Source organism: Psittacula echo (assembly GCF_963264785.1).
Source record: "Psittacula echo genome assembly, chromosome: 1".
NCBI classification, from domain to species: domain Eukaryota; kingdom Metazoa; phylum Chordata; class Aves; order Psittaciformes; family Psittacidae; genus Psittacula; species Psittacula echo.
Window position 1 is genome coordinate 6637636 of NC_137735.1, and position 18430 is coordinate 6656065.

Sequence of the window (18430 nt, forward strand, 5' to 3'; positions counted from 1 at the left end):
CTTTCTGTTTGGATAGGGCCTCTGGGGAAGGGTTAGGATGGGTGTCCTTCAAGAACATGGAGAAAAGGCAGATCTTTTCCTAGTGATGCTGTTTCTGCGGGTCAGTGGTGGCCCATTGGGAGGCAGGATGTGCCTGTTAGAGTCTCATTGTTCACGCACTCTCGATGGGTTTGGGGCTTTTCTCCATTCATATGCTCCAGAGCAAACTTTAGAGAACAAATGCCATAAATGGAAGGCTTTTAATTCTTAATTGAATTTTTTTTCATTAAGGATGGATCCAGCCCTAACCCTCAGATGTGAACTCTCTGGGATTTGGAGCCGTTTGAAATCTGGCTCTGCGTTTTGTCTTCAAGCTTGCTTTGGTTTACACAAGCCAGGATAATGAGTCTCAGCCCACAGGGCACTCAAAGCCTGAAGACCCACTCAGAAATCTATTGAAGCCCCAAAAGGGATGCTCATCCTCCTCTTCCGTCTTGACTTGGGGAGGTGACCGAAGACTCCACTAGCAATCTGCTGAAGCCCCAAGAAGGATGCTTATCCTCTTCTATCTTGGCTTGGCACTATGGACCCCATAATGAACCCTCAATTTTGGGCCATGCCCAGGAGCTCCCCATGCACTTCCAGGTTCAGCCAGTGCTGCTGGCCGTGGTCATGCAGTGCTGCATCTCTGCCTGGCACTGCTGCTCCAGGGGCATAAACACAGGCCATGACAGTGAGAGGAAGCGACAGGGAGTGTGCTATTGTGCTTATTTATAAACTGAATTGTTGTAGGATGATTTGTTGGGCTAAAGAGGAGGAAAAGTGAGGAAACCTGCCCGAATTGGAGGCAGATCTTAATGACACCGGGGAAGGAGCCTGCTCCCCGGCTCAGCTGCCCGTTCATCCATTAAAATCCTGCTGATTTATTATCCCGCCTGACAAGCAAGCCCAGAAAGCAGGGGGAAGTTCAATTCAAGTTTACAAAACTCTTTTTGTCATAAAAGCCTGAACAAAGACATCAATCACTCCTTTAATTCACCCATGTCACTCTCCGAGAGGAAAACTGGCAGAGCGCTCCGCTTCCTCCTCCCTCCGCTTGACGATGATTTCACCTAATTGGTTCAGTGTTAAGTAACCTAAAGGAATGTGGGGCGTAATTAGATTTAACGTTGTTTCCTCAAGATACCCACATGTCCTTCAGGTCATACATCTTATTAATGTGTTTATACATACAACGTCTCCATTAGCTACTTTTCTGTTGTCGTCGGGGTGATTTTTCTCGGAGATAAGTGTTAGATTAAACAAAACAGAAAACACAGGCGGGCGACCGTGTTTTTATGGGCTCCAAAAGGCGGCTCAAGGTTGGTTTGGTTTAACAAGTAACAGCCCCAAGATGACTCTAATAGGATCACGCTCATGTTTAAACACACGATGGGCCACTAACAAGAGGAAGAGCCCGGCGTGGAGGACGGGGAGGAGAGAAAAGCTTTTGATTAGAGAGGAATGTGGTTATTACAAGATCAGACAGATGGAGGAGAAAAAGCAAGAAGGAAAGGCAAGGGATGAAAAAAACCAGGAAATATCCAAGAGATTGGGAAAGGAAGGAACCCCCTTTGGATTCCTCCTTTTTTTCCCCCTTTTTTTCCCCCTTTTTTTCCCCCTTTTGTAACTTTTCCCGTTATTTGGGGGGTGTTGGGGGAGGCTGTAACATACCTTCCTTTTTTTAGATCTTCCTTCTGCTTGTAAGGTCCTAGTGCACTGCTCCACGCATTCAGAGAAGCTCATGTTACTGTGGTCAGCACTGTAATCCAGGTCTGCTAGTCTGGCCAGGGAAAGGATATAGTTACAGGCTATTCTCAAGATGGCCAGTTTGGACAACTTTTGACCATAAGAATAGCAGGGAACCTAGAAAGGGTAACAGGGAAAAAAAGAAGAATTAATTAAAAATTAGGCCAGATAAACAAAATACCTTGCTTGAAGCACGACAAAACAACTGTAGGCTATTTTCTTAGCAGTTTTTAACATAAATAGGAACTCCAGCGATAAAAGGCCATATGGTCCCAACAGGTTTTTAAGAAGAACTCCCCCGCTGCTCTCCATGGGGATGAAAGCAGCACGAAGCCTCTTGATTTCAGCAAGGCAGTTCTGCTTAAAATGTGATGGCAGGATACGGCCTGGGATGTCTGCCTGCTGCTCAGGCTGCTTCTCAGAGGCCCTGTTTGTCTCAGGAATCTGCAATCCCCATGCCATCCAGTTATTCATCTTGAGTAACTTACTCCCTGCAAGTAGCTCCAATGCCATTGTAGGTCTTGCAGAATAAGGCACTAAGGGGGATATGAGCAAATATATCACAACCTGGTGTTTTTGTGCTCAAACAGCATCAATCATGACTTCCAGCCCATGCAAAACCACAGTGCTGTTGTAGGAGCAGGACCTGGAGGCCGTAATTCCTACCTGCTGAAACACCCCATCATGGTACCTCACCTCCCAGATCAGAGCCTGGTTCAGGGCCCTGGCCATATCTGATGCAATTTATTTCTTTACCCTTGAAGGTTCCTAGTGCAATGTGAAACATTCAAACAATTCAAACTAAACTGTGTGTGCTTAAATAACTGAGCAGCATACGTTTCCTGCTGCACAGCGTTTGATCGCCTTCCAATCGTGATCCACCAAAGCACTACGTATAGGCTCAATTTCGCACACACAATTTCAACGTGTCCAGCTTAAAGAGGGATCTTCCTCTGAGCTCAATAGGCCCGGGGCCCCGCTTGCTAGTTTGCAAAATTGCTAAAGGTCATTCAGCCTTTAACGCACAGGAGCCTATCGCCTACGGGAAACTGGAGCCGGGCATTTATCTGAAATCCATCCTAGCCACTCATGTTGTCTGACCGCCCGTCAATCCTAAGTTTTCATACTACATCAATCACTGGAATACCGCAGTGTCCCTCTACCATTTGCCTCCATACCAGTCTCCATCCTCCTCATCCCTCTAGGGTGTCACGCTTTGCTTAGGGTTGGAGAGGTCTTAATGCTTCTTGCCATGCTCATGCCTCAGCTTCTCTTTTCTCCAATATGCTCCTCAGGTATTCCGCCTGGCTCCAACTAACCTCAGCTAGATGTGCCTTCCCAGTATCCAACAACCCATGATAGATGCTTTTTGCCCATGAATTTAGTCTGAGAAGCGGAACCCCTGCCAATTTCGAGCACCCACAATATTCTTTTGCAAAGTTTGCTTATGTTGAACTTGGCTCCTACAGTCTTCATCTGAAGCCCCCCAGATCCTGTACCTGAATAGAGGAGAACAGACTTATTCATCTCTATTGTGACACATGTTTTTTATCCTCCACCTTCCAGGAGAAAAAGATCAAACCATCTCAGCAGATGGGTGTGTGGAAGCCATCCCATACCTTTGATGGCCCTTGCTGCTCTTCCCTGAACCTTTCCTAGTCCTTTTGGAGCTGAGAGGATCAGAACAATGCATGGTATTCATGTTGTGGGTGCTCTGTGGATGCATCTATCTAATAGATGCTATGTTCTCTGTTTTGTTTAATAGTCCTTTTCTCACAACTCCTGATTTGATTGTGACCACTGCCAGGCATTGACATGAGACTTCTGTTGAACCATCTACAGAAACGCTGAGGTCCCTCTTCTCTGAGATACTGGTCAGCTCAGGGTCTGTCACTGCATATATGGAATCTGGGTTTTTTCCCATATGCATCACTTTACATTCTATTTATTTAATCTGCCATATTATTACCTACTCGCTCACAATCATAAAGTCCCTCTGTAATTCTTATCTTTGCTACCTTTAGTGAATAGCAGCACCTTTTGGAGGAGTATTGCCAGCAAACTTCCCATTGCACTGCTCACTCACCTTTCCAGGTCATTTACAAACACACTCAGCAGCACAGCTCACACAGTCACCATTTCAGGCAGTGCGACCTTTGAGGTCTCCAACCCAATTCCCTGCTTGAGCAGCACTAAGATCAGAGTAAGACCCCAGTTTGTCTGCTCATGAGTTCCCTCCCCATAGGAACTAGCCCTTTTCCCCTTCCCTCCATCCCCTGCCTGTCCACCAATCACTAACCCACACTCCTGTCCAAGATGCTCAGTTTCTTCAAGCACTCCTAGGGGGGAGCTCTGCCATGATACTCATGGAAATCCAAACCAACTACAATTGGTTGGATCACCCTTATTCATGGGGATTTTGACATTGTTGACACTATGGGCCAATTGGCTTGTATGCTACAGCCGAGGTCCCCAGCAGTATCCAACCTTTCCAGAAGCAACACAAAAAGCCCCAAAGGGCCTTTTTTTATACATACAATGTGCTACTGATACCCCTGAGGAGGCAATGAATCATAGAATAGTTTGGTTTGGAAGGGACCTTTGGAGGTCACCTAGTCCAACCCCTCCTGCAATGAGCAGGCAATCTATTTATGCCCTGGGAATACCCAGTGTCACTGCTGCATTCTCCTCAGGTGGCAGCTGCACAAAGCAAAAACTCAGCTGGTAACACCAACCCAAAAGGAACAGAGCCATTTCCGTGTCCCTCCTGCTGGAAACATCACTATGTGTCCCATGGGATTCAAGATACACTCTGTAAGACTCTCTTTCCAAAGCTGGCAGTCAAGGAAAAGGCAAGGCTGAGTGCTGTCCCCACAGCTCCATAGTGAATCAGTGGGATGGCTGGAAATGGCTGGAGTCCATTTCCATGGACATGCTGGAAAGGGGCACAAAGGGCCCCTTTTTGACAGACAAAATCTCTCTCTAAATCGTCATCTTCACTTCTTTCCTAGCATGATGCACTCACCAACTGTGCTTGCCCTCAGACTGTAATACCTGGCGCCCAGATGCAACAGAGAGTTCTTTTGAAAGCAAGAGCTTCAGGCCGCAGAAGCACCCAATGTAACAGTGGAGATCCCAGATCAAACAGCAGCGTGAAAAGAACAAAGCAAGATGGAAACTGAAATGGAAGGAATCAGTGAAATGTGGGAATAATTTCAGAATTAGAGCAAGAAGGAAGTTAAATCGAGTGGAAGGAAAATAGACCATGAAATCCTTGAGGCTGATGCACAGACGCTGTCCAGTTACAACACAAGAACGCAAAACTCTTTTTCTCCTCATCTGTTTTGCTCTTTCTTTTGTGTTATGAACCCCACCCCCCCCCCCCAAAACCAACCCCAAAACAAGAAGAAGGAACAAAATTAAACACAAACTGTTCTGTAGGACGTTTGCTACTAATTGCAAGAAAGATCTCAGCACTAACACTGACTGGGATTACACAACACTCTTCTGACATGCTCCAGCAAAGTCCAGACTGGAGCTGCCCCATATATCCATGAGAAGAGGTTCACCTTGAGCAGCTCAGATACCATCATGATGGGTGCGGGGCACCGACATGAGGAGATAAGAGTTTTGCCATGGTTACAGTGTTAGAATAACTATTTCTTCTGAACCCTCCCTGTCTTGGCTCAGCTCCTGCCATTTTAATGTTTCCTTTTGAATTAAACATGGGAAATTGAGAGAGGAATGAGCCACTTAGTTCAGATCCAAAGCTTCCCCAAGTGTGTGGGGGGGTGGTGGTGTAAGAAAGTGGACTTTGATTTTGTCCCTTCTTTAACATAAAGCCAATAGGGAAGAGGATATAGATTTGCACAAGCTGGAGTGAAGGGTATTGATGACACACGTGGATGCCAAGAGTCTTCAACATCCAACCCAAACCAAAGCAAGCATCTTGGAAACAGGAAAAATGCCTGATGCTGGTGTGGCCACGCAGGTGTAACCCTCCCAGCTCCCATGGTACACAGATTTTCATCAGGAGGTAATGTGAGCAGGCATCCACCACGCTCCTGGTGGGTACCAAGCCCTTTCCTTCCATCACCTTCTTGCTCATCACACCTGAAATGAACAGACATCAATGCTTTGGTGGGAGAGCTGTGAAGACGGGAGCTGAGCAGATCCATTCAGAGCCCAAGGGAAGCAGGGGAGAGCTCAAGCTCCCATGCAGTTAATGACAATCCCTTACCTGACCCCACTGGTTTCTGCCGAGCGGCAGCGCAGCTCACCATCTACCCTGCAATATTTGCAGTGATTAAAAGGAATTAGGAAGGAGCTGCAACTGAAATTTCACACTGATCCGAAGGAATGCAGCTGTCTGCTAGAAAGCAAAGCATACTGGCACCATCCTCAGCTTTGGGAGATCAGCATAATAGTGGGCTGGGACCAACAGGAACCAGGGCTTCAGCCAAAGGATGTCTGTTGGTTGTGTCTGACAAGGGCTCTGCAGAGTCTCATGGGTCTTATCAGTGATCCCCAGGATGGCAGGGGCTGAAGATGAACGCTCTTGAGACATATTCCTGTGCAGAAGAGCCCTTCTTTGGCAGGAAGATAGGATGGGATGTGACCTAACAGGTCTTTTCTATCCTTGCCACTTGTGATTCAGAGGCAGTGCCCTTGGAAGACTCAAGATGCTCCCTTGAAGTCCATGGGAAGTCTGCTGCACGCCTGACTGGAGCAGTGCTCAGCCCACAGCCAGCCCTCTCGAGGGTCACTGTCACTCACTAGTGACATGGTCTTGGGGTTCATTCACACCCAGGACACAGGAAAGAAGACAGCAGGATAAGGTTGGGGAACAACTAGAGAAAAAGATGGGTGAGAGGGTAAAATAACCACCCTGGCCATATGAGGGTGCAGGGTGTGTTCACCATGATGGGTCCATGGGGAACAATCAGGGGCATACCATGGACTTTAGAAGCATTAGGCCAATTCACACCACTGAGCTATTGGCTGTGTAGCTCTGTCTTTATCAGCAAGATACAATTTCTATGTCCACTCTGCATGAACATGTTGGAAGAAAGAAGGGTTTTGGGTGCTGGGGGTCCAGACCTCTCTGTTCCTGTGCTAGAAACAGGACTTTGCAGCACAGACTTGCACAGATCCCTTCTACATGAAGGTCACATAGGGCAGAATAGGCCCTCCTGGGTAAAGCAGGGAAGACAGAGTGGCTCCAAGGCGGAGAAACGTCTGTGTTTGCAACGCAGTGTAAGCTAAGCCCTCCTGAGAGCTAGCTCCTCCCCAACATGCCGTAAAAAGCTGCTGAATTTACCTGTCTGATAATTCATCTGGTTTATTTTTATGCTGGGAGTTAAAACACATCAGCCTCCCCCTCGGGACAGCATCTGGCTGCCTCTTCCCTCTTCCCCGCGTCTGAACACCATGCAACTGCACTGGCTCATCGTTTGTGCTGTGCCTCCTGCCAAAAATGTTTCCAGAAGGTTCATACAAATGTCCAGTGCTTAATAGTTCTGGCCCTCGTACATCCCTCCTTCCACTCCAGAGTGAGTCAGATGTTTCCTGGGGTTAAGGCACCGCAGGGGAAAGGAAGCAGGGCTGCTGGTGTTTCCTGTGCACAGGGGAAACCTTCCTCTCACCACCTAAGGTATCTCCATGGCTGGTGTATGAGCTACTGTGAGGAGAAGGGGATGTTGTGGATGCCCAATCACTGGATGTGATAAAGGCTAGACGGGGCTTTGAGCAACCTGGTCTAGTGAAAGATGTCCCTGCCCACAGTGTGGGGTTGGAACTGGATGAGCTTTAAGGGTCCCTTCCAACTTAAACCAGTCTGTGATTCACAGAATCCCACAGAATCCCAAGGGTTGGAAGGGACCTCAAAAGATCATTTAATCCAACCCCCCTGCAAGAGCAGGGTAACCTAGAGTACATCACACAGGAACTTGTCCAGCCGGGCCTTGAATATCTCCAACGTAGGAGACTCCACAACCCCCCTGGGCAACCTGTTCCAGTGCTCTGTCACTCTCACAGTAAAGAAGTTTTTCCTGATGTTCACACGGAACCTCTTATGCTCCAGTTTACGCCCATTACCCCTTGTCCTATCACTGGACATCACTGAGAAAAGCCTGGGTCCATCATTCTGACACTCACCCTTTACATATTTGTAGACATTGATGAGGTCACCCCTCAGTCTCCTCTTCTCCAAGCTACAGAGACCCAGCTCCCTCAGCCTCTCCTCATAAGAGAAATGCTCCACTCCCTTCATCATCTTAGTTGCCCTGCACTGGACTCTCTCCAGCAGGTCCCTGTCCTTCTTGAACTGAGGGGCCCAGAACTGGACACAATATTCCAGATGCGGTCTCACCAGGGCAGAGTAGAGGGGGAGGAGAAGCTCTCTTGACCTACTGACCACCCCCCTTCTAATACACCCCAGGATGCCACTGGTCTTCTTGGCCACAAGGGCACAGTGTTGGCTCATGGTCATCCTGCCATCCATCAGGACCCCCAGGTCCCTCTCCCCTACACTACTTTCCAGCAGGTCAACCCCCAACCTGTACTGGTACATGGGGTTGTTCCTCCCCAGATGCAGGACTCTACACTTGCCCTTGTTGAATTTCATCAAGTTTCTCCTCACCCAACTCTCCAGCCTGTCCAGGTCTCGCTGGATGGCAGCACAGCCTTCTGGTGTGTCAGCCACTCCTCCCAGTTCAGTGTCATCAGCAAACTTGCTGAGGGTACATTCAGTTCCCTCATCCAGGTCGCTGATGAAAATATTAAACAGCACTGGTCCCAGCACCGACCCCTGACGGACTCCACTAGTCACAGACCTCCAGCTAGATTCTGCCTCACTGACCACAACTGTCTGCCTTCTTCCTTTCAACCAGTTCTTGATCCACCTCACTACCTGATCATCAAGCCCACACTTCCTTAGCTTATCTATGAGGATGCTGTGGGAGACAGTATCAAATGCCTTACTGAAATCAAGAAAAACCACATCTACCACTCTACCATCATCCATCTACCTAGTTACTTCCTCATAGAAGGCTATAAGGTTGGTCAAACATGACTTCCCCTTGGTAAAACCATGTTTGCTACTCTTAATGACCCCCTCATCCTTGATATGTCTAGAGATGGTGTCAAGAATAAGTTGTTCCATCACCTTTCCAGGGATGGAGGTAAGGCTGACCGGATTCTATCAGCCTGAAGGCCTTGTCCAGAAGATTATTGTCTGTGTTACACTGTGGAGCGTGTTTGGGAAGGGTTTGGATCCAGCCATTTTCTTTCCACCCAGTTCTGGATGGAGAATTTCCTACTTCTGAAGTTCCAACTTCTTGGGGGACCCATTGGTTGATGGGCTAGTTGGTATGTCCAGATTCACCAGCAAGGGACTTGGCTTCCCTACCTTGTTCCTTACAGCTACAAGCCCTGAGTCCTCCTAACATCCCAGGTGGGATATGATGATTTACAGACTGTTTGATGACAAACCCTGCAAGCATTACTGGGATGTCCTTTCCCAGTCCTGCCAGACCCCTTCAGTGTGGCTGGTTATCAGTGAGTGGATATGGTGACTGCAGTAATGGCATCATGGAAGCAGTTTCCATGGCGTGACTGAGCTTAGGACCCAGAAGCACAATGAGCCACCAAGCAACTTGCAGCTACCACACAGGCAACTTAGCTGCCTGCAATACTACTCCCAGAAGCTGCTGAATGGCCCTGGTCCCCAAACACCCTTCCTCCTGCCCGTGGCACAGCAGCAGCCAGCTTCCACCGATGGCTCCTCCATGCCACTGGTGCTCACTACACTGAACTGGACCGTTGGAGCAGCACAACACGGGTTTGAACCCAGCAAAGCCAGATCCTGCTTTGTGGATGTGCTTCATCTTCAGCTAGATGCTCAGAGCCCTGTTCAACCTGGCATTGAACACTGCTAGGGATGGGGCACCTACCACCTCTCTGGGCAACCCATTCCAGTGCCTCACCACCCTCCTTGCAAATAATTTCTTCCCTATATCTAGTCTATATCTACCTTCTTTTAGTTTAAACCATTACTCCTTGTCCTGTTACAACAAGCCCTACTAAAAAAGTCTCTCCCCATCTTTCTTATAAGCCCCTATAAGTACTGAAAGTCTGCAATGAGGTCTCCCAGAAGCCTTCTCCAGGCTGAACAAACCCAGCTCTCTCAGCCTTTCCTCATAGCAGAGGTGCTCCATCCCTCTGATCACTTGTGTGGCCCTCACTCCTCTGGACCCTCTCCAACAGCCCCATGTCTTTCCCATGCTGAGGTCTCCAGAGCTGGATGCAGTACTCCAGGTGGGGTCTCACCAGAGCAGAGCAGAGGGGCAGAATCATCTCCCTCAACCTTCACTGTGCCAGTTGCTCCTCTATTCCCACCAGCTATAGCAGCTATTTCATACCATGGGCATGTGGGGCTTTTGTTTCTCTGCCACCAGGCTGCAGAGGTGGAAATGGGCAGCCCTGTTCTAGCCAAGCAATCACAGCAGCTTCAAAGCAAGCCTCATCCTTGCTTCGCCACAGCCAGAAGAGCATCCAGCCAGGGACCAAACCTAGCTTCCAAACGCCAACAGGAACAAAAGCAGCATCGCTCAGGCAGGAGCACTAGTCCCGACCCAGGCGCCTTTGCCTCTTGGGTGGGTCCATGCTGTCAAATAACCCAGCTCCCGGTTCCCTCCCAGCTCCTGGCTCCCCCATCGCTCACATTGCAAAAACATGAGTTCACTCCTTGGAGCGAATGAACTGGCTTCCTCCAAACAAAACCTAGGTGTGGTGCTGGGTGAGTTCACCCCAGGGATCTCTTCCAAATGGCAGTCTGGTTAATGCTGCCCCAGCACCAGCTCCGCTCCATTTTGGACAGTCCTCCTGCACTATCCCCGGACGCTTTGCACCGTCAAAGCCTCCTGCAGATCCTCAGGGCATGCAACACACACCCTCAGTATCATGCATGAAAAATACCACGTTGCTGGGCTGCAGCAAAGCTCTTCTTGCAGGCTCTTTGAACCACCTCCCAGAATAAATAACTACACAAAGGGCTACTGCAGTGTCACAGGAGAAACCCCAGGGCATCTCCTCTAGAAGGGGCTGCCCTCAAGCACTATAGTGGGGAAACACTTTGAGTGACACTTTAGTAGTGGTCACCATATCTGAGGTCCAATGGGTCCAATTCACCTGGAGAATAGGACAACAAGCTCCACTGGAACTCATGGCATTACACCAGTCTTGTCTTGGTGCTCTTTAGTCACCAGCCACTGCTGGACCACCACAGGGGTTTCCACTCCCTTTCTATCACTGCTTAGACTCAGGAGCTGCCCCAAGCCCAGCTCAAGGAGCACAACTCTCCTGCAGCACACACATGGCTCTGCTTGCATCCCTGCTTGGCATAAGGGACAGTGCAAACTGGGACTGGGGTGGGATATATCACTTTGTGAACACACATGGCATGGACCGAAGGAGATGCAGGAAGGGAAACGAGCCTGAGGGAATCTGCTGCGAGCTACCATAAAGTGTCCCACCTCCCCACCACAGCCCGGAGAGGAATTTGAGAGCAGATTAAGGCAGGGAGCAGAGGCTGGATTCAAAGCCCGATGGAGAAAAGCAGGCTCTTTCCTCTGATTTCAGCAGGAGCCATAAGAAAACACAGAGGTTAACTCGGGGTGGCTGCAGCAGGCACAGCAAATACCTCCCAACAGGAGCGGGATTTGTAGCAGAGGATAAAATCAGTTAGGCAGCAGGCAGGGGAGCAAACAAACCCCATTCTTGGTGACACACAGGCATTGTTTTCAGGATTTTTGTCCTTTTGTCTGGTTTCTCCCTTATTTTCTCTCCCCTTGTGTTGCTTTAGGCCAGTATTTTGTCATCTTCTTTAGCTGTTAAACCACAGTGCCACTCAGTTCTTCCCCAACTGGGCTCTAAATAATCCTAAGCATCACTCTGGACTAGCTGAAACCACCGAGATGCTCCAGTTAACACTGTGCTGTTTGATGACGAAGTACAGCGGTGGCACCACACATTGTAAGCAACACGTGGAGGATGCTCCATCTCTCTTGAAGCCCAGCAGCATCTCTCCAACTGCCACCGTGGAGCAGAGCCAAACCTTCCTGCTGTCACCCCCAGGGAGCTCAATGGGAGGTTTGTCTTAAGGAGCTGTGTTTGAAGGCATCATAGGGCTTCCTGCTGGTGGGATCATGGGGGGATGAATCACTGGGAAGAGGGCTGGCAGATGTCAGCAGGTGATGGAGAAAAGCTCTCAGTCTTCCCACCACGCAGTAAGGACACTGGTCCCATACAGTGTCCCGCCTGCAGAGGTGACAAACCACAGCCGCCTTTGGGATGACACACAAAGAGGACAAGCACGTAACGATGCGTCCCCAGAATAGTCACAGCCTCCACTGGCTTGTGGCTAAGGCACTGCTCAAGCCACAGGCCCTGCCTGACTTGTCCCTTCAAACCCCTGCAGACAGCTTGCCCTAATGCCACCCCACAGCAACGCAACCTTCTCCCATGGCCTTGAGGCTGCTGCTCCTGATGTCCCACCACGATCCTAACAGGAGCGAGCTGGGTCTTCTCTGCTCTGATTTAACAACAAGCCACAGCAGCTACGTGCATGCTGGCAGCAAAGAGTGAAAGGATGCTGGTGTGGGGAAAAACCCCTCTACTCCAGCAGCTAAAAAGCCCTATAAAACCCTAAAATATCCCCCGAACCCACATGAGTGCGGAGAGCGAGGCTGTCAGCTGCTAAGGCTGAGAGAGCCCTCGTAACGCAGTGGTGAAAAGATTTAGAGAAAAGTCAATATACTTCAAGGGAAAATAAATGTCTGTGGACACATTTGCTCCCGGCACAGACTGGAGCTCGCTGTGGCTCCATGCTTTGCTGTCTTGAGGAGGAGTTGGACAGCAGTGCTCCATAGAGAAACCAGATGTGCAAGAGTAGGCAGGCTCCAGATGAGGAAGGCTGCTGTGGTTGTCTCTGTCCACCGAGGGAGAGTTTGCTGCCACCTTAGGGTCTGTCAGCACAGCTGAGAAGTTCAATCACAACCCCTGAGAGTGCTATGGGTTGGTGGGAGTTGGTTTGCTTGGGTGCCCACTGCAACCTAACGGAGAAGAGCACTATTTCCTCCTGGCCAAGGCCTCCAGGAGCAAACTGGTGGCTAAGTCAATGCTGTAATAACTGTTCAGATGGTTCTGTTTCACACTTGGGATGTATTGGAGTAAGCAAGCATTGTTGCCAAAAGGAATTTGCAGACAAAGAATGGAGCCAGTGTTGCTGGCAACCATGACCCAGCCTGGGCAGCAGTTGCTTTGCAGATGTTCAGTGGCGGCATCACATCTTGTCTCCTCCGAACAGTTGCACTGCTTCGTGAACTGGAACATCCGCAAAGGCACTTCAGATGGACGAGGAGGAGATGACCTTGGGTTCTTGTGAACTCATTGCTGCGCCTCCTCATGAGAGATGTTTGGGTTCATTGACCACCCACAGTGGCAGAGAGAGGAAGAGAAAGATGACAACCCACCATGTCACTTATGGGAGGTCCTGGTGCAGCTGGGACAGTTCAGCTGGACAGCAAGAACTCACTGACCAGCACTTACCGGAGCATCTGAGGGCAGACCAGTGCTTCAGGTAGGAGCTGCCCAGTCATGGGAACCGGAGCAGCACCCAGGAGGGACACCCAGAAAGGCAGCAGCAGAGGGACAGCAAAGTATAGCAGAAGTAGCTCCACTATGTCAAAGTGGTTTAGAGCCAGGGAGTGTTTCCCATGGGGAACTGCTCTATTACTCTATTAGCCCCAGTAGAAGGATCACATGGACAAATGATGCTTTGGATTGAGTGGGGGAAACCTCTTCCAGCTTGAGCACTTACAAGTGCCAAGATTAAGGGGAAGGAGCTGTATCTCAGGAGCACCTGTTCTTGAGTCCCACTTCAGTGTTGCAGACCTATGGTGAAGGCAGCAGCTCAATACAGACAGAAGGAGAGAAATCCTCATTCCTAGTGGCCATAACACCAAAGGGCAAGCACAACAGCAATGATGCATCTCTCCCAACAGCAGCCAGCTTCCCATCTACCTCCCACCTCTGAAGTGGCCCTAGCCTTGGAGGCGAGCCGGGGACAGCTTAGTGCTCAGGAACATGGCCGGATTAGTCTCTCTGGTATGAAACAACTGTGGCTGGCTCTTCCTTCATCAAGAACTGGGGAAGAAAAAGGAAAACAACACCCCTTCCTGCCATCTGGATTGCTAGACGACACAAGCCGAAACATGTGTGCCATATGTACACAGCTGCGCAGCGCAGGGATACCGCTGTCAGCCCATCTGCCCTGCACGCTGCGTGCCAGTCACTCACCCTGGGGTGGGCTGCCGAGATGGGGAAGGTGTCCTGCATGGCTTCCCCTTCTCCTCCTCCTCACCAGGTATGGATGGGCTCCCTTCCCACAAGCACTAGGGTTTTATCCCATGCATGCCAGAGAGGATGGGCATCTCCAGTCCCATGCATCCAAACAGGGTAGGGAAGGGGATGATACCTGCATGGGTGCTGGGTACCGGTGGCTGAGTGGGGCTACACATCCAGCACTCAACCCCTTCCCAAAGGGGCCAGAGCTGGCTGTGCGCAAGCACTGCGCTCTCCCGTGCTCCTCTCCCAGCTGTCTGCAGGGAGGTATCAGTTTCAGTGCCTCAGGAAAAGCCTCCCAGCTGCTTAAGGGCCTGATACGTGATGACAAGGAGGGGACGGAGGACTAACCGAGGAACAAGAAGTAAACCAAGGTCTGTGGCTGCTGCCACACGGGGTTGCCTCCTGCATGGGGCTCAAGGCTCTTTGTACGCTCGGGGATGTGAACAGCTGATGCTTACCCAAAGCAAGAGAAAGCCTCCCTATTGCATTTCCCTCCTGAAACACACCTCTCCGCGCTTCTGCTGCCCGCTGGACATGACAGAACACAACGTCCTCTCATCTGATCCGAACTGCTCCTCAAAAACCCTTTCCACCAGCACCGGTGTGAATGATTTGAGTGACAAGGCAGCGCCGTGCGTATGTTCCATGAAGCTGACTGTCACCTGATGTCACGTACAGCACCAAGCACGCCGCTGGCAGCCCAACAAGAAATGAATGCAAATGTCATCCAATGATGGTCGGGACAGCCAGCCCACCCCTCAGCAAATTGCTAGGAAAACCTCGCAGCAAGCGTTTCCCAGAGAATGATTCCTTTCTCTGTGCAGCGCGGATACAGCTCTGCCTGTATGTTCCTGTGCTGACCCTGGAGACCGGCTTTCATGGGAAGAGAGGACAGCAACTTGTTCTCCAGGCTCTTTGTGCTCCCAGCTGAGTCCAAGGCTGAAATGATTTATGAAGGCAGGGCCAAGGCCAGGAATCTGAGGCTTTTCAAGAGTTGCCCATTTCCCAAAAGAGTGCTGCTTTAATTTGTTGCTTGCCTGACTTCTGCTTGAGGCTCAGCCTAGAACAGGATTGCCAGTGATTTGGGAAATCAGTGCTACTTCCCCTTGCGGTTTTGGTGGTGCAGATGTCTGTCCACGGAGAATTAGGCTGACACTTCCAAGCGTGTTACATACAGTCTCCAAACAACCGAGATATAGAAGCAGCTTAAAGAAACAAGATATATCAAGTCTGGAGTTTGCATCTACAAGGGACGGCCTCTCAGCACCAGAGGGACAGCATCCAGCATGGGCTGGATTACAGTGATTATAACAGAAGCTGTCAGATCCCACCACCGTGCGGTGGTTTAAAATGCTCTGATTTAGATGCTCGTTGGCAATTCCCTTCTGACATACAGCCCTAGTCTTAGCTGAGGTTGGGGCTGGAAGTCTGTTTGCAGTAGATGACGGGGAATGATTAACTCTTGGGGTGCAGCTACCCAGCATGCAGCGGTCACTGAGAGGGGCATCATGCAGGAGAGGGGAACAAGCAGAGCTCCTCTAAGGAGGAAACAGGACTGAGTCTTAAAGTCCCCTGGGGAACGGGTTGGATAAGTAATGTCTGAAAGATGGTAGCCAAAAGCCTGGGTGTGTGAGCCCCCCTGCTAGCAAAGCGTTCTGCTCCCACTGGGCTGGAGGGACCATCCTGGGAGAGGTGATGCTCAGCATCACTCACCATTAGACCCATTTGCAGCTCACAGCCTCCAAGCCCTGTGCACCTCCTACTGTCCACACACCTGGGACAGTCCCATCAGCGTACTGGAAAGGCAGAAAAGCTGGGACAGCTGGGCTTGCACAGTGTGACAGCACATCTTTGTCTATCAGTGAGCTGTTACAGGGTGCCTACACACAGAAGGAAGCACAGGGCTGAGTACAGTGGCCAGGGCACTGATTTTTATCCTTGTGGGAAAGATACAAGAACCTCATGGCTTCTCCAGATCTATCCTCACCTTCCATAAAGTTGGGAAGGTGAGGGAGGGATTTTGTCCAGAACCTTCATTTACCTTTCAGGAGGTCCACCCTGCCAGTGAGAACACATCTCTTACCCTTCATAGGAGACCATAAGCATTTTCAAGACCTTCCAACAAGGAAGCCCAGCACCACCCATACTTCAAGCACACACTACTGTAAAAACCATGGGAAACTAACTGCGACCACAACTGAACTCTGCTGTCCCTGGCAGACACAGGACACACAGAGAGATTCAGAGGTGGCCACAGGAACCTCAAAGACCCTGACACAGAAGTCAACAGGAGTTTGCTACTGCTGAAATTCCAGGTGATCCCTTTGAGTGAGCCTACCCCAGCAGCAGAGCTGCAAGTACACGTGCTCTTGGTACCAAGCATCACCCAGCTCGCAGCTTGGCCAAGTGTCTCTCTCCACCCGCTGTTTTCACTAGGAGGGCTTTCTCTGTTTTGTATCATTTCCCACCCCTCCATGCAGCTCTCTCTCCGTGATGATGGGGGGAAGTCCAAAAGTTCCTAACTGCAAGCAAATTAAAAGTCCTTATTTATTTATCTTGAGTGTTAGCATACTTGTAGGGCTGGTACTTCCAGGCATTTTGAACCGACTTCCCCTTCTGTCAGGCGTCCACTCCGGACTCCTGCCTTTAACCCACCCTGACCTCAGGGCCGAGCAGCCGCCGAAAGGCAACGCGGGGCGGAAGGGGGGGGTTGCTATTTGCCCAGCGATGCCCTTTGCCATCCGCGCACCCTTTACGCGCCTGTTCCGCGGGGTGCGGGCGGCAGGTACCTGCTTCCGCAGCGCCTCGAAGGCGGCGCTGATGGTGTGGACGCGGGTCCTCTCCCGGGCGTTGGCCAACAACCGCCGCGTCTGCTGCAGGGCTTTGATCTCCGGCGAGACTCCGGACGCCTCGCCCGGCCGCGGGCGCGGGGAGGCGGCGGGCGGCGGCGGCTGCTGCGGCGGCGGCGGCGGCGGCGGGGCGGCGGGGAAGGCGCTGGCGGCGATCGCGGCGCTGCGCGGCTGCCAGGCGGGCGGCGGGGCGGCGGGGGGCGGCGCGGGGTGGCTGTGGTTGTGGTGCGGGGCGCGGAGCCCCGTCCTCCTCCCGCTGAGCACTTTGAGCTCCACGCGGAAACTTTTGCAGCCGTGCTTGCGCCGCAGCCGCCGCAGCCCCCCCAGCTCGGCGGGGCACAGGCGCGGCCAGGGCTCGCCTTCGGTCAGCGGCGTGCTCCGCATGGCGCGGAGCGCTGCGCGGGGGCGCTCAGCGCCGGCCGCTCCGCCGCTCCGCTGCTGCTGCTGCTGTTGCTGCCGCCTCGCTGCTGCCCATCTGCGCCGCAGCGGGCTCCGTCCTTGTGTCCGTGTGTCCGCGGCTCACCGCAGCCTGCCTCCCAGCGCCGGCAGCCGGCCCGCCGCGCCGATGAGCGGCTTTAAAGAAACAGGAAGGCTGGGCTTCTTTTTTTTTTCTCTTCCCAAAACAGCTGTGCTGCCAATCTCCTTTGTTCATCCCCCCCCGTCCCTCCCCTCCCACCCCACTCCCACTTTCTTCTTTAATCTCGCTTTTCCATGCGATGGAAGAGAAATCCTGCCCCCCGGAGACTCGCCGCGACCCACCGTGTGCGCTTCCCTCCCGCCTCCCCGCTTTCCTCCCCAGGGAAATCCGGGATTTGCTTTGGTTTACAACCCGTCTTCATCCCGTTTCTCCCCTCCTATCGCTTGTTCCCCCCACCATCAAGATCCTCATCTGCGAGGCGGGGGGTGCCTGACTTCACGTTGCCTTCCTAAATGTGCCTGGGAGCAGCGAGGGGAGCCGGCGGGATGGGGAGCCGGAGCAGCTCCCACATCTCCCAGATATCCCTCCCGCCGCTGCTTCGCCTTCGGCTGCTGCTCTGCCACCGACTTTGGATTCGCTTGGAAGAAGTGTTCCCCAGCAAAAGGGCTGCCCTGTTTTCCACAGGGATGACAAGGGAGCCCGGATGTGTGGGTAATTCCTACCAGCCCTGGGCTGCTTTCTGCCTGCATCCCAAAACCCCCTTAACTCCCCTTTGCCTCAGCATGCTGTCCCAGTGCAGCAGGGCCAGGGGTCTCAGCAGAGCAGGAGGGAGGGAGGGATGGAGAGATGCAGGGACTTGCCTCTGGTCACAGTTAGAGCTGTGTCACGTCTGGGAATAAACTGCACTTCACAGGGTTGTAGGAAAACTCAGGACAGAAGGGACCTCAGGAGATCTGTCAGTTTTAACGGTATCTCTGTTATTGAGGCTGCT

General features: G+C 51.5%; 1 protein-coding gene across 1 annotated transcript; it reads right to left on the bottom strand.

Moving 5' to 3' along the window:
• Window positions 1-1023: 1023 nt before the first annotated feature.
• ATOH8 (atonal bHLH transcription factor 8) lies at window positions 1024-17405 on the bottom strand (the record flags this gene model as incomplete). The annotated part of the gene is made up of 4 exons (XM_080638306.1): window positions 1024-1115; window positions 1188-1257; window positions 1693-1884; window positions 16962-17405. The coding sequence occupies 4 exons, from the start codon at window positions 17403-17405 to the stop codon at window positions 1024-1026; spliced, it is 798 nt and encodes a 265-aa protein (XP_080494432.1).
• Window positions 17406-18430: the final 1025 nt, after the last annotated feature.